Below are 17,436 nucleotides of genomic sequence, written 5' to 3' on the forward strand. Positions count from 1 at the left end.
GCCATCTAAGTTTCAGTCTTCCTATCTTTCAGGAAACACATGGTAAGACAAAACATTTTATTCTAGCAACTTTCTAAGATTATACAAGCAATGATTAAAATGTGTCCCTCACCCTCCCTGGTTTTGGGCCTTTGTCCCCCACCTCAAATAAATTTTGGCTTTTGCCCCGAGTTCTTATGCTGCACAGTTCTTTAGGGGAGAGAAGTTTAGTGCTGATTATGCTAAGTCTGTTTGTGTTAGTAGCACAACAGGTAGAATATGTGATTTTGATGCAAAAGGCTGTGGCTTCTACTATGGTATGCTGGATTGCAGATACTGTACTGTGTTGTACTTTTAAAGGGGGTGGATGCTGCAGTCCTAAGAAAGCCCTCTTTGGCGGAGATACCAAGTAACTATGAACCTATTATCAGTTTGCCATCCATTCCCTATTGCAATATTACTAGCTTATCACTTTTTTAATGTAACATAGGCAATGTATTCCTCAAGGGCAACAGGCACTTTATTTGTAGATGAAACAATGAAATATAAACTTGTTTGCTAGCAGCAACCTCTTCATTAGTTACAGATCTCATTAACGTGGAATTATTTAGATGACTTTTACTTCTGCAGAGATTGTGCACATTTAATGATACTGGTGGATTGTAGAAGTATGAGTAGATTTTTATGATGGAAATGTTCAGAACTGGGCAGTTTTGTCATTACTGGTTCATGCCTTTTGTTTCATTGCTTACTGGAAAAATGTTCAAAACAATAAATTTAACACAAGTGTGCTGTATTATACAAGGAATATAATTTAATACAATCAGGAAGGTGTATCAAAGAACACATGTATGTTTCATGTGAAAGGGGCCTATGCTTTGAAAACAGCCCAAAGGTAATCTTTATCCGCCACTGGCCAGATACATTTTCTTTGAATGCTGGTTTCAATGCTGTTTCAATGAATGTGAGTTTCAAGGGCAGAAAAGTTTTAATGCTAAGTCTATTTTCATTGTGAGACTGTGTTACTTTGTTTAGCATGTGTCTATTAGTGTTTGTGCTATAAAATGTAAAACATTTTAAATTAAATCCAAATAATCACTGTGGAAGTAAAATAGTATGCACATTACAGTATTTATGGTAAATAGGGCAAAACAGTCAAGTAATGGGACATTAGAATGGCTGCAGGGGGGAGGGCTGTGCATCGGGGGTTGCACAAACTTTAGCTACGCCACTGATCAGTAGGCCATGGAGAATGACTTTTGGAGGTCCTAGCAAACTATTATATTCTTTAGCTAAGATTAGAATATTGGCTACCCTACCCTTAAATGCCCTACTTTTACCACAAAACCCACATAGTGTGAGTCACCAAAAACAAAATCCTAAGGTTCATCATCTTCTCCCTTCCCAGTGAACATCTTTGCTACACATTTAACAAAATGGTTACCATTTACTACATGGTCTGGGCTCTGGGGCCATATTTTGATGGTCTGTTCTTCAGTTTGTTTGAAAGCTGGTATCCCACAATTCCATTCAGAGTGGGTGGGGTTATATAATTATGTATGGAAATTTTATGTTAATCAGTGTACAGATTTGTACCTATTTTTCATGGGCCTTTGTCCAGATTTTTGATGTTTCCAGGTTGAGAGGTATGGCCTTTACCATGCCAGGATTCATCTTACCATGGGAGGTGTAACGAAAAACAATACCAGAGAACAAATGACATTCAATGGTTTGCCTAGAGATAAGTTGACCCTTCTTTGCCCCTGTGTAGGAAATAAAAAGCCCTTCAGCCTTTCTGAAGGGTTTTGCTCTGTCAAGGTGGTGCCTGAGCTGCTGATGCATATCCAAGGTTTGAAGCATTTTCTCTCCCTTATTCTTAGGTTCTGGGAAGAACACAGGGATGTTTAACAGACTGATTAAAGTTGAACACTGAGACCACTCTCGGTATGAAAGAGAGGTCAGTGTGTAACACCACCCTATCCCTGTGGAATATCAGGTAAGGTTATCCCATCAAGACAGCTTGCAGTTCTGAGACTCACCTTGCACATGTCAGAGTAATAAACAAAACAGTTTTCCAAGTTAAGAACTTCACATCAGCTTCAGTGTCAAGTTCAAAAGATGGTAAGGTCAATTTTTTTAGTGTGTAGTTGAGATGCCACAAACAAGGAACTTGCTTGCAAGTGGGTCTCATAATCAATACTCCTTTCATTAACTGTTTTAGCAAAAGAGAATAAGAAAGAGGGGGGGTCCACTGTCAGACAAGCAGAGATGGTCACTAAATGCACCTTAATCAACCAATATGATAATCCATCCTGAAGTGTCTCACACAAACATTTCAAGACCAGAAGGATGTTAACCTCAAGGAACACTCTGCTCCCATTTAGGCACCCATTACAAAACCTTATCTATATGCAGACATAAGATTTCTAATAATAGTTTTTCTGGCCTCCCTTTATACCTGCTGCACATCCTCATGAAACAAGTGCCTAAACAGAGTCAAGATTGAATCATCCAGACTGTTGGTAGTAGCTGCTCCAAACTGGGATGCACCAGTTGCCCCTGACACTGTGTGAGCAAATCCAGACTGTTAGGAAGTCTATGGTAATTGGCCTTGGCCAATACCATTAGAAGGGAGAACCAAGACTGCCTGGGCCAAAAAGGGGTCACCACAATGATTTCTTGCATTTCTTTCTGAACCTTCAGAAATAACTTGTGAATCATTCAATGGTTTGCTTAGAGATAAGTTGACCCTTCTTTGCCCCTGTGTAGGTGCCATAAGATGCACACACTCGAAACTCTCCTTAGCATGGAGAACATCGATATCTGTGCAGTAACAGAAACCTGGTTCAGGGCTCCCGAGAGCACCCCAGCACTACCAGGTTATACCTCATACCATGCTTTTCGGCCCCAAAACGGACCGAACCACAAAAGGAGGGGGAGTATCGATATTCATCAAAGATATCCACACCTCCAGGTTGGTGGCAAAGCACGAAGCATCAGAGACTATCCATGTGCAACTAACAGTGGGTAAAACTGCCTTCCAGTTTATAGCCTGCTAAAGACCACCCTCCCAAACCCAGGAACCCCACTCGGCCTTCCTGAGAACACTGGAAAATATGAAGGTCTCTCAAAACACCATTATATTGGGCAACTTCAACTACCCTAACATAGACTGGAGCATTACTCTAGTTCCAACACCCTAGCCCAAAAGTTCCTAGAATTCATAAACTCAAATGCTATGGAACAACTTGTTACCACTCCCACAAGAGGGGAAAACATACTGGACCTGATCATCACCAACATGGGGACTCTATGCTCCAGACCAGAAGTGTATCCCTCACTGGTAAGATCAGACCATAAACTGATCTCACTGGATATTCACATCCCGACCCCACCCCCTGCCCAGAAAACCACAGTGAAAATCTTCTCTAAAGCAAATTTCACACTTCTCAAAACCGAGGTGGAATCATTCAAAGCCCCCGGGCCTGTGGAAAATACAGCCCAGACCGCAGAATCCTTTATAAATGCATTCTATGAACACCTTCAGGAATGCATGGATCATGCAATCCCAAATAAAACCAAGACTCAATCCTCCAAAGGCAGACATCCTGTCTGGTGGACCCCAGCCATAAACAAACTATACAATAGAAGGAGGAAGCTACTACATGATAGAGCCAAATCCCAAAAAGGGAAGGCATCTCTGATCAGTATTAGCAAAAAACTAAGGGCACTCATAAAATCGTCTAAGGTCAGCTTCGAGAGAAAAATTGCACAGGACACTAAGGATAATCACAAGGCTTTCTTTAGTTATGTTAGAAACCTGGGTGGGAATTCCCAGATATGCTCAGAATTAGTCCAAAATGACAAAAAATACACCGAACCCACAGACATTGCCAACATCCTAGCTGACAGGTTCAGCGCAAACCCCCCCCCCACCAAAAGGGCAATATCTATCCAGCAGAGTGCTGCCCCACTGACATCTCAGATGCTCAGGTAAGAGCCGCCCTCTCCAAAGCAAAAAACACAGCATCAATGGGACCAGACGGTGTCCCGGGCTGCGTCCTACATGAACTCCAAGAAGAGCTAAACCCAAACATAAAACTACTGTTCAATCTCAGCCTTACTACAGGATATGTACCCAAAGAGTGGCGTACAGCAACAGTGGTCCCTCTCCACAAAGGTGGTGCCTCAACGGACCCTGGAAACTATCGCCCCATAAGCCTGACTAGCTTGGTCTGCAAAGCTATGGAAAGGATCATCATGGACCTCATAAATAAAGATATTGGGGACCTACAGACACTGGATCCTACCCAGTTTGGCTTTGTTAAGGGCAGATCCTGCCTCTTAAACCTGGTCGACTTCTTTGAAACAGTCACCAAGGCCATTGTCGAAGGGAAGGTGGTCCACACAGCCTACCTGGACCTCGCAAAAGCCTTCGATACAATACCCCACTCGGGCATTATAGATAAGCTCACCAGCTTTAATATAAACCCCTATGTCACTAGATGGGTTGCAAACTGGCTCAAGGACAGAACCCACATGGTTAGAATTGCTGGAGCCATGTCAGATTCCAAACCAGTTACAAGTGGCGTCCCACAAGGCTCAGTCCTGGGACCTCTCTTGTTCGGTACATATTTCTCGGAGGTACAGGCCAACACAGAAGGACTGTGGTTGACCAAGTTCGCAGATGACTGCAAACTGGGCGCCATAATCGACTCTCCAGCCGACACAAGCATCCTCCAAAAGGGCCTCATAGAAACAGACAACTGGTGCCAGAGCCATGGCCTCAAGCTAAATGCCAAAAAGTGTATAGTCATCCCCTTTGGCAAAAACAAAGTGCCCACAAATTACCACATAGGTGGTAATCCATTAAGTACAGAAGAAGTAATTAGGGACCTGGGGACCCAAGTTGATAGCAATCTCTCATTTGACAACCACGTGGCCAAAGTGGTTAGAAAAACATTTTATATAGCCCACCTAATCATGAAGGGATTCACATCTAGATTAGGGGAGGTCATCGTGCCTCTTTACTCATCCCTCATCAGGCCCATAATCGAGTACAATGCCCCTTTTGGCATGTACCTTACCAAACACCTGCAGCAACTGGAAAGACCCCAAAAGTACCTCACCAAGAGGATCAAAGGGCTCAAACAGATGCCATATGCTGCCCGGTTAAAGAAACTCCAGCTCTACTCAGTGGCATACCGCCTGCTCAGAGGTGACCTGTGCCTGACATATAAAGCCATGTCCAACCCAGAATTAATGGACATGCTGCACCTCAAAAAAATCCAAATCCCATCAAGCTACACGCTCGAGAGACTTGAACCTCAGCACTGAAATAAATAGGACATGCTGGAGGGACAGATTCATAACCCAGAGGCTCCCTTCACTCTGGAATAAAATCCCAGTCCAGGTTAGGCAGAGTCCCTTATTGACTCTCTTCATGAGGAATCTTGATGAGTGGATGGGAGATCGTAGGTTTACCCCGGGTATCACTTCTGTGTCACTGTTAGACAGAGGCACAGTATACTAATCTCGAAATAGGGCATAGCAAAATTAATTTAAAATGGGTGGCGAAAGCCAAACATACTCTGGCTAGGCTTATAAATGCCCTAGGGCAGATAGCCTAGTATGAACCTATGAACCTATGAATCAGTGGAAAGGGTGGAAACACACACAGATGCATTCCCATCCAAAGGAACAAGAATGTGCCTGTCCTCGCTGCAAGGATGTCTGGAACAGAATTTCTCCAGCTGTCTGTTTTTAGAGAAGGCAAACAAATCTATCTGAAGTGGTTCCATATCTGGACTTGGTCCTGTAACACCACTGCCTTGAGCTACCACTCATACGGGTCTATCCAGGATCTGCTTAGTCTGCCTACCACAATGTTTTGCTCTGTCAGGGCGTATGAAGAGACTGAGAATGCTGTAAAGCTAGTTCTGAGGCCATCATTGCCAACTGGCACAAGGAGTATGACCTTGCACACCCTTGTTTGTTGAGGTACCAAATCACTGTGGTGTTGTCCTTAACCACCAGAAGAGGATCCAAAGAATATAGGTGGTACAAGACTTTCAAGGAGTGGATCACTGCCAACACTTTCTTGATATTGATGTGCTACCATGTGCCCTTGGGCTCCTAAGTGGCCTGTACTTGCACTCCTATTTATACCACTGCCCAAGAGAATATGTCTGGGCTGGCTGCACTGGAACAGAAAGGAAAAAAAGAAAGTCCTGGACTGATACCCAACCATGCTGTCCACCACTGTAACTCTTGTCTGATGAAGGGCAGCACTGGCAACTAATATTTCAGGGAATATAGGTACTGGATTCAACAACTCCAGACATGCCACTGAATTTTCCTCATTTGGAGATGTGCCAGTGGTGTCATGGGAGCCATGGATGCCATAAGTCCTAGAAATTTTAGGAATTATCTTGTCAGGGCAAAATTCCTCCTGGAGGATTCCTGAAACATCATCTGGTGAGACAGGATGTTGTCTTCAGGAAGAACAGACATTCTTTTGTTGGAATCAATTAAGCAGAACTTCTGAAGGTCAGGCAGAACTTCTGAAGGTTTAACTTGAACCCTATCTGAGACAGTAAGGATGACACCTTCTATGGCGATTCCAAAGATCTGGATACTGACTCTGAACAGATCAGCAAGTTATCCAAGTAAGGAAAGTTGTGAAATTCATGAGTTTAGCAGTGAGACACTACTGGAGCAAGGCACTGGATAAGCACTTGAGGTGCAGTGGATAGCCCAAAGGACAATGTGGAAAACTGAAAGTGTAAACCAGGCACAACAAATCTCTGATATCTCTCGAAGTGATGAACAAGGGGAATATGGTGATAAGCATCTTTCAAGTCCAGGGTTACCAAGAAGCAGCGGTCTGGCAAAACAGAAACCAATGTCTGCATGGTGAATCTCTTAAACTTGGTGATCTTGATAAAAGCATTCATAAAGGAAAGGTCCAACATTGGTCTCTACAACAGTTGTTTTTGGGAATCAGGAAATTTGCCAGAGTATAGGAGGAAATAAAACCTGGTCCATCAGGTGAGGGGAACCCCCTTGAACTGAGACAGATGTTCCTTCTACTGCCACCTGTACCCTCTGTCAACAATGCTGAGCACTCATTTGGCAGAAACTGCTGATGGCCAAACCAACTTGTAGGTAGCTAACATTTGAGATGGGGCATTTGGAGTGGGTTTGGTAAAGACGGGTGCTGCACCATGATATAGTCATAGGATGGAAGGTGGTTATCCTTTTTGGGAAGAGAATCCTTATTAGGTTTGGTGAAGTTCTGGTCCTGCCATTTCCTTTTGGTACTTTGTTTTTTGTTTGGTTATGACTTTGCTTGCTGGACCACCAAAAGTTATCCTGCTTAATGGGGGGATACTTGGGAATATGGAACATTTTAGACACCCCCAGCTTCTTTCTCTGAGATTTTATCTACAAGCCTAGCTTAGCTTTTTACTCACCATGTCTACTGAACCCACCTTAGCCACTTAGCACAAACTGACCTATGTCTGGTGAGTAGATTAAGGATGCTGGTATAGCATCATATTGCCAGGGAGCATGTCCTAACCCCTGTCATTCCACGGCAGCCTTGGGGGGGGGGGGAGGCTTCATGCACATTTCAGTACAGGTACAGCCTCCCAACTAATCTGTACACTGCAGCACAGAAGTCACTGGGCTCTTAATACTGCTACTGAAACAAGCCTAGCTAGCTTCACTTCCATCCCCACCCCAAGGATTAGCAAGCTGGCATCACCCACTAACTCCCATCCTTCCCTACCCCGTGCTGCTAGATGAACATAGGCCATCCAGAGAACGATATGGGCTTTATCCCTCTGTGCCATGGGGCCAGCATTACATGCCAAAGTTTGATATTACCTATTAACATGAAACCACCAAGCAGTTTTAATAATTCATTTTATGTTTGAATTACTACAGTACTGCACACTTTAGTATGTATATCAACAGATGGATTATCAATGAAACTCTACATCCCCCAGTACTACTAATGGACAGAGGCAGCTCTTAAGTGCATTGTCACATGCATGGGTCTCCTCAAATTATACATAGAAGGATCACAGTTATTCTCATTAGGGGTAATACATAATTATCGACCATGGGATGGGTAAGGCCAATCTGTAACCAAACGGGATAGATTATTTTGAGCACAAAAAGGTAAATTGGCTAGGCTTAAAATGACTAGCAAGGGCAGCCAGCCTAGTACTTTCCTATGAACCTATGAACATACAGTTTCTAGACATGTACAGTCCTATACACTGCTACAAATGTACAGTTAATTTTGTGGCATTTGCACTTGAAAAGGAGCAAATGTGAGGAAGTCTCATGAATGTAGATGCCATCCAGTCTTGTTTCCAGTTCCCAGAAAGAGGGGCTAATTACCATGGAGGAAAATCAGAGCCAGATTTTGGACAGCAAAAAAAAAAATCATATGACATGATGGAGTGAATTTAAATATATGAACTGCTGCATGGCTGTTTGCTTTCTGTTACTTTGTATGAGTGTTTTGCTTTCTGTCTCTGTTGCATTATTTACTACTGGTACAAAGGGACTCTTGTTTGTCTACAGCCTCCTTTTGTATTGTGGTATCATCCACATCCTCAACCTCTTATGGTCTTCTAATCATTATTAAAACATTATTATTTGTAATATGATAAAACCTAGTGTAGGATCAATCTCACTCAGCGCACTATAGCAGCATTTATCATGTCTTCAGTTCATAACTCCCAATTTATTCATCCAAGAATCAGGAACAAGGACTCAAAACCAGGCATATTTTATTCATAATTCACTTAAAAAGCTGCCAGAATACATGGAATAGAATTAAAATGTATTTTGAAGAATAGAGTCTCTAAAATTAATTACCATTGTATTTTTATAAGTTAAATCCTCACTTTTTAGCTATAAAGTCACACATTTGAGGCAAAAAACTGGGATAATGGACAGTCAAGTGCTAGCCTTCAATTTAAGTACTACTGAAATTTCTGCAGTAGATTAAGTCACTTAGGGCACTGCTGCTTCTGTTGTACCAACTCCATTTAGTGTTGTTACTGCTGTACTGTGTACATTTTTCATTCAACCCTTTGCAAGACCTGCAGCCCATGCAGTAGTACTCTCATACTGTACATTTTCATCTATTTGGCTCTTTTAGTGCCATCTCCAATTTTTACTGGTCACTTTTGGAGTTTAAACTCCCTCAAATTCAGCTTCACCTTTGATATTCTAGGCTTCAGTACTTGGACTTTGGCAGCAGTCTCTGCTTGGACAGAGAAACAAGCACTTTCTTTTTTTCTCTTTATTTAATGGGATGTTTCTCTTTTGACAGATTAGTATCTTCTTTTTTTAAGAAAGCAACCTGTCACTAAAACATTGACATTGGCTACAGCTTTGGCATTTCTTAATGTCCTCTCTGTGACTCAAATAAGCTATCTGTCTAAACTATTATTGTCTTTTCTTTTTCTCCATCTAGTACCACCCACTTCCCAAGGAGCAAAAGCCTGACAGGAAGATTTTTCCCAGCACTGCAGCCATGGCTTTTTCTGAAACTTCCATTAGAACCTGTATCTACTAGTCTCATTTGTTGATTATCATTTCCACAAATGTTCTGCACCCAACAGCCTACTAGTAACATTTCTTAACATCTAGCTTTTTACCACATTTCTGCTCAGCCATTATGCCTTCTGCAATGAGTTCACATAACGTTTGATCAATTCTCACCCCAGGAAGCTGAATTATTTTTCCATCACTGACACTGCAGTGCATTAGGCAGATGCTGCACTCCTGAATGCAATGTCCTTCAGATGAGGAGTTAAATTGAGGCCCCATCTGTCTGAGTTGGTGATAACTCAGGATGATGTAAAATATCCCACAGCACTTATTGAAAGAGTAGGGGAAGTTCCTTGGTGCCTGGTAAAATTTCCCCTAGTCATCAAAAATACACCTGAAGTCTCACTGAAAAGAAGCCACTGGTCTAGTGGAACTAGCCCAAGTCAACAAAGTGTAAATAAATACATAAATAAATACAATGGTTCAGCATTATTCTGTTCTCCAGGCTTAGGTATAGGCAGCTGTTTTTACATCCTGACTTCTTTCTTGTGCCTTACTGGTGTGTGAAACAGTTTTCTGACAGAAAGAGTAGCTGTCCGGAATATTATGACTAGGACATAAAGTATCCTATTTTTATTTACTTATTCTACATTTGTTAACTGGGATGGTCCGACTGGACATAGATCCATTTTCAGTGGAGGCCCAGGGAGAAAAGCTCCAACAATAAGTAAAAAGTACAAAGAAAGTAAAATATCAGTAATCCATTTCACTCGCTTTTGTTACTGCACATTACTTCCAGGGATTCTTCTGTTTTGTTAATCTTAACCACTGCACTAATGTATCCATTTTAACATCAAACAACACTGTACGTTTACCTCTGTTTGGCTGCTTAAATCTGAAAAGCGAGTTTTTGCATAAAACACCAGTACTTCTCTTTACTCGTGCACAGTGACTGTCTGCATATGCATCTGTCATCACCTCTGCACTGAGCTGCTGACTAATAATCTTTCCTTCAAATTTCAAGATGGGTTTGTAAAAGTACTTACTTTCAAGTTCAGTATGTGCAGTTCATCAGTAATGCTTCCACACTTTCTAATTTATGTTTGGCTTGTATCTTGAGATTTCTAGTTTACTGAAGTTAACTATTTTCAGGGAGTCCGATTTGCTTTCAACAAATTGTTTTGCACTCACATTTTCAAATGGTTTGGGGTCTTTTCTTGACCACATTTGGGGAAATAGCTCATTACCAGATTTGTGCCGCATACCAAGTTTTTAAGATACCTATATTTTTCCAGAATTCACTGCAGATTACTGCCCTCCATTCATACTGTAACTTTTATATAGTCACACAACCGCATCACGGTGATACAGGCCCCATTTAACCTTAACATAGTCTCAAGAGCTTCGGCTAAGACCAGAATACAATCACTTGAAAAACTTTGGCCATCACAAAAGATCAAAACGGATGAACAACATTAAACCTTATGGCACAGGTATTAAAAAATAAATAAATAAATAAAAACATTTTTGGCAAGGTAGTTGCATCCCCTCATGTAGGGGAACAAGCTCACACACTTGTCCAAACGTGTGTGTGTGTGTGTGTGTGTGTGTATATATATATATATATATATATATATATATATATATATATATATATATATATATATATATCTCAACTCCATAGTCCCGACACTGAAAAAGGGGAAAAACTCCTCAAAATAGCACATAGTGGTCTTGAGCAAACATTGCTTTCAATCTCACATGATTGAGCAAGTGACTGTGACATACCAGTCCTTGAGGAATCACAGGGTAGACTTCTAAAGGTCATAATACATATCCTCAAATTTGCTCATGCCCTCATTTGTTAGAAATTGCTACATGCAGTTGACTAAATTTGTTGCTGGTACATCATTTTGCACTGACCTCTCACCTCCTCAAATTCACATACAATGGATTTTTATTTATCAAACACCATTTAAGAAATGACATTTTGCACAGGTAAATAGGCATTACTTACTGTAAAAAGTCTGGTCTGCAAATACTCTGAACCCATATAAAAAAAAAATATATATATATATATATATATATATAGAGAGAGAGAGAGTGCATTCTCTTCCAGTGACAACTCTTCTTCTGTAAAAGACCTGCATATACCATTTAGAAGGGAGAAAAATGCTCTGCTCTTCTCCTTGGCTGTTCAGAGTTGTCTACTGAATTTCCCATGTCGCCTCACAGTAAGAAGCTGTCCAGTTCGATTCTCAGCTAGAGTGTCTTCTGCGTGGAGACATGCGTGAATGGGCGTACCTTCGTTGATGTGCGTCAGGCCTGGCAAGCCAGTACGTAAAAATCAACTGCCAATCATTAGCGGACCGGAGTTCCGCTGTGGCGACCCCTAACTGGGAAAAGCCGAAAGACACAAACAGTGTTTTATGAGCTTGACTTTCCAGCATTCTGTTGCCACCTAGAGTCTGTTTTTGGCTTCAAGAATTTTTTTTTAAACTTCCCATATTACCCACAGAGTTCCACTGCAATCACACAGTATAGTTCTGCCTAAACAATATGTAATTACAGTAACTTTACACAAACATGCTGTTATCCCAAATCTAAGGCTGGACAGCAGTCATAATGGTTAAAGAGGGACATTTAATAGGAGGTAGAGCAACAACCAATGTAATTACATATCTCAAAAAGTGAAAATATAAGAGCTTAACATCAGTACCAACAAAATGTGTATTAATACTTTGATTTTAAATTACATCATCATAATGTGGCTCAGAAAGGTAAAGGAGGTAAGAAATACTAACTTAAAGAGCAGCCTCCTACCATTTTTGTTTTTCTTTACTGGGTATGAATATGTGTGTGTGTGTGTGTGTGTGTGTGTGTGTGTGTGTGTGTGTGTGTGTGTGTGTGTGTGTGTGTGTGTACAACAAGTCTACCTTCTGCTATCTGAACACATAGATTTTAACTTGATCTTTGTAAGAGGCAAGATGCTAATGCAATATTAACAATGCTTATTTATTTAATATCTTCTTCAATATTTTTCGAGAATAAATATCTCTAAACTAAAAATGAAAATGTTAATTAACTCCACAATGCTGCAGCCCCCTAATACAAGATCCTATATGTCATTTAACTGAAATGAAAATGTAGCTATATGTGTAACAGAGGTTAACAGCTATAAGTAGCCATGACACAACACAACTATCACTTCCACTCTGTAGCACTTGGGCAGACAAAGTCCCTACCCAAAGTAAAATGTAATTTGTAGGATGTGAATTCTGCTTAGCTTAACTTCTGTAAAATAAAAAAGTGTAATAGTTCTCTGCAGTTCTCAACAACGATACAGTTTCTTTATTTCTTTCTACTGTGGCATATAACCACCCTGGTTTACGTTTTGAGGCAGGTAGCTATTTGGCTCTTCAGAATCATTACTGTTAAAACCTAACAGTTCAAGTCTTATAGTTTGCTCCTCATTATCAGTGTTAGACAGCTCATGAAGTGTCCCCTGCACGGCTGCAGTAAATGCAGATGAATCAGAGCTTGGTTCATTAATCTGCAGTTGCTCTAGCTTTAGATGGTCACTCTTTAAAGACTGTGTGAATGTTCCTGGCCTGAGACAATGGGGCCCATCAGAACAACTCTCATCCTTGCCATAGTTCTGCTTAAAATACTGCCTCTCTTCTGTCCCTTGGTCAGTACCATCCAGGTCATCATGTAAGTGAAGGTGCAGGTCTTCTGATCTTTCTTCTGAGTCCAGGAGTGGTTGAGTTGACTCTGACCTTGAAAATGTGTGCACAGATGGCATTTGCCCTCGGTAGCCACCTACAATAACTGTTGAATATTGTATAGTGCTAGATGTTGTCTGACCAGATCCTCCCTCCTCACTATCAGAGCCACTATGACCAGGTGACGACATACAGGAAGAGCCACCAATTCCACTGCTATGTGCCAGGGAACTACTTTTTTCCTTCTGAAGAGATTCTGAGGTTTTCATGTCATGTTCCAGGAAAGAGCTCTTAGCATCAGCTTCTACTTCAATGACACTGACATCTGTTATATTGCCTTCAGGATGCAACTGGTCTTTTGGGTTAAAATACTGAAACAAAAAGAGACAAAGTAAATGGCTTTGCTAGTTTGATCTCCAAGAAGTTAACTTTCCAATAATTACAGACAGACTGACATTCAGATCTATTTGCTACAGTCATACAAAGACACATGCTATAGTAGAGAGGTGTAGCCAGAAACTGTTGATATGTAGACCAGTCATTTTCTGTTTATTTCCCCAAACAAAGTTACCTTTTCTTCTATGGAATATACATTAAAATTTATAGCTTGCTACCCAACTTCCATGGTACTATATACATACATATATATATATATATATATATATATATATATATATATATATATATGGGTTCCGTCAATTTGTTCGAAGTTTCACTACTTCAAACTCCACTTCACCGAGTCCACTTGTTCAAAGTAGTGAAACTTCGAACATTGACTTTGGCAGGCACACTATAGCACGGAATGGGAATATTCCCTTTTCCCTGCTGTAGTGCGATCTTGGAGTTGGCATATTTAAATAGGGGGGTGTGGGGGGCACAGCCCCCTACATGGGAGGTGCAGGGGGGTTTGCCCCCCTGCAAAAACATGTTTTAGTGTTTTTTTTTGGGGGGGTACTAGACCTCAGCGAAAGTGCACTTTTGTTTAAGTGGACTTTCGCTGAAGTGTAGGGTCTACTGCCTAATTTCGGAGAAGTGTATTTTCGATGTTAAGCAGTAGAGCCATATATATATATATATATATATATATATATATATATATATATGCGTGTGTGTGTGTGTGTGTGTGTGTGTGTGTGTGTGTGTGTGTGTGTATATAAAATAAATCATCACTTACTCCTGGTTTTGTACTTGCTGCTCTACTGGCTAAACATTTAGCTCCTTGTCCCCTAATACCTATATACATCCTGTTTCTCATTTTCCTTGTTTTTATTTCCCTTACTCTTGATCTTGATTAACTCTTTATTTCTCCTGTCCCCCATAACTACCCCACTTATTATCTCAAACAAATACTTATTTCTCTCTCTTTCCTCCCTTCCTTGCCTGCTCCTGATCCACTGATGGGATGTCCCACTCTGACACTTATTTTATGAGTGATTACTACACTCATACACCAATATGTCAACACATCTCATTGTTACATGATACTGCATTTATCTTGTTTTAATGGTGGTATATGGATATTATTCTACATGTTATATGTGTATTAATATTTGCATTAATATATGCATTTGTAGAATACTGTAATATGATGTCAGTTTTCACCTATGTATATGTAGTTTTTGTTATTTGTGGAGCTTTTCTCCCTGGGCCTGCATTGTAAATAGATAAAATTATCCAGTTCGACTTTCCTGGTAAACAAATGTCTATAGATAAAGAATACTGCATAAAGCATGTTTGCTAATGGGGTATACTCTATCCTCACCTACAACTTTTCTGTCTTAACATCTACTACTACTGTACTCCTATATTGACACAAGTACCCATTTTAAACAAAATAATAACCAACCATATAAAGTGAAAAGACAGTTTAATACTATTTTCATTTTCCATGGTTGGTGATTATTTCATTTAGTAGTTGTCTGATATATCATCAGAGATGTTGGAGTGTTCTTTTTTCTTTTTAGTTTTACAAGTACCACTTTACTAAAAAGTACAGTTGTGTACACTTACCATAAATGTAGACGTTCGAGTGTATTCACTGTTGCAGTCATCACATTTGGGTTATCTGCTTGCAGTAGCCCTCAGTCGGCCTGATTATCAAAGTCTTGGGTCCTGCGTCGGTTGCTGTCTCATCTTCCGTAATGTCAGGTAGTCAGGGGTATAAAGCATGCAGCCAACGCCATTACATCAGTTTTTCTTGCCCCAGAAGTCAGGTGCCCCCTAATGGGAAGCAATTAAATATATATATATATATATATATATATATATATATATATATATATATATATATATATATATATATATATATATATATATACACACACACATATACAAGGTTATACTGCCAGCAAATACACCAAAAAGCTTTTAAGCATAGTAAAGGAGAATAAAGGTATAGACAAAAGAAGTCAAGGGGCTGAAGGGAAGGTAACCAGGACTGCAAAAGTGAATACACTCTAACATCTACATTTATGGTAAGTGTACACAACTGTACTACGTTCTTCATGTTTCACTGTTGCAGTCATCACATCTGGGTAGATTCTCAAAGCTAAGGATGGGAGGAGGAATTCAGATAGCATTAGGATCAGCTATAAGGCCCTGCAAGACTGTAGTGGCAAAGCCAGCTCTGGATTTAGAGAAAATTGACATATGGTAATGCTTGGTGAAAGTATGTACAGAACTCCAGGTAGCAGCGTCTAGGATGTCTCTGGTAGGGACACCTCTGAGAAAGGCTGTAGAGACAGATGCAGCCCTGGTTGAATGGGGTCTAATCCCCTGTGGGATAGGTTTTCCGTGGTGCTTATACCAGAAATGAATACAATGGCTCATCCACTTAGAAATGGTTTGTTTTGAAATAGCCTTCCCCTCTGCCCCTGCAGCAAATGCCACCAGCAGTTGTTCAGATTTCCTTTGAGGTTTAGTCATGTCCAAGTAAAATCTAAATTGTCTGTGCACATCTAAGAAGTGCAGTATCCATTCTCTTTGTTCTGTGGATTAGAAAAGAAGGTTGGCAAATGAATGGATTGATTAAGAGCCACACTGGATACCACCCTGGACATGGAGGGATTGGTCCTGAGGGACACTCTGTCTGCATGAAAGATGATGAAAGGCTCCACTGCCATAAGGGCCTGTAATTCAGATACCTTCTTACTGAAGTGATTGCTAAAAGAAAAGCTATTTTCCAAGAAAGGAATTTTAACTCTGCAGTTGCAGATGGCTCAAAAGGAGGAAGAGTGAGTTTTTCCAATACAAAGTTAAGGACCCAGGCTGGAGTTGGGGCTCTCCTGGGTGGTTTTAAATTTTTGGCCCCTCTGAGGAACTGCCTGAGCAGTGGGTGAGAAAAGATGGGCGGTTCTGTGTTGTAATGAGCTGAAATGGCTGAGGCATGAATTTTGATGGAGGAAAAGGAAAGGCCCTTGTGAAGCATCTCAGTAAAGTATTGAAGAATCTGAGGTAAATTGGGTGCTGCTGTGGCCATCCCTTGAGTTTGGTTCGAGGCACAGAATCTTTTCCATTTTTCAGCATAAGACTTTCTAGTACTAGGCCTCCTTGCCTCCAAAATGACATCCAATACTTGTTTACTGAGGGATGGTAATGAAGAGATTAAGTAATTAGCCATGCCAGGTTCAGGGTTTGAAGCTGGGGGTGCAGAATCTGGCTCTCCTACTGTGACAGCAGGGTAGGGGTCTGAGGCAGGTGCCATGGGGCTAGCTGTGACACACTGTGCAAGAGGGGGTACCAGTGTTGGCATGGCCAGTCTGGTGCAATCAGTATCATCCTTGGTTTGTCCTGTTTGATCTTTAGTAGTACTTTGGAGAGGAGAGGTGGAGGAGGAAAGGCATAAACTGAAAGATTTTCCCAGCTGAAGGACAGTGCATCCACTTTCCAAGCTTGTTTATGGGGAGTCCTTGTGCAGAATTTGTCCAATTTGTTGTTTTGGAGGGAGGCAAACAGGTCTATATCTGGGCTCCCCCATTTGTCCATGAGATTTCTGCTTAGTTCATCTGCCACTGTATTTAGTTTTCCTGGCAGGAATTGAGCCTGTAGATGCACTTGGTAGCTCAAGGCTGTGTTCCACAGAGCCATGGCTAGTCTGCAGAGGGGGTAAGAATGGGTATCCCCCTGCTTGTTTATGTACCACATAACAGTGGTGTTG

General features: G+C 41.0%; 1 protein-coding gene across 5 annotated transcripts in view; it reads right to left on the minus strand.

Annotated features, from left to right (window-relative positions):
• Nucleotides 1–12,427: 12,427 nt before the first annotated feature.
• The window catches only part of IL6ST (interleukin 6 cytokine family signal transducer), a 2,713,809-nt gene continuing 2,708,800 nt past the window's right edge, over nt 12,428–17,436 (minus strand). For all 5 annotated transcript variants that reach the window (XM_044063784.1, XM_044063780.1, XM_044063781.1 and 2 more), the window contains one exon: nt 12,428–13,651. In XM_044063784.1, coding sequence (XP_043919719.1) covers nt 12,917–13,651 — 735 coding nt within the window. In that variant the 3' untranslated portion in view covers nt 12,428–12,916. The remainder of the gene's footprint in view (nt 13,652–17,436) is intronic.

This window comes from Protopterus annectens, chromosome 2.part2 (assembly GCF_019279795.1).
Source record: "Protopterus annectens isolate FY-2018-M chromosome 2.part2, PAN1.0, whole genome shotgun sequence".
Lineage (NCBI taxonomy): Eukaryota > Metazoa > Chordata > Ceratodontiformes > Protopteridae > Protopterus > Protopterus annectens.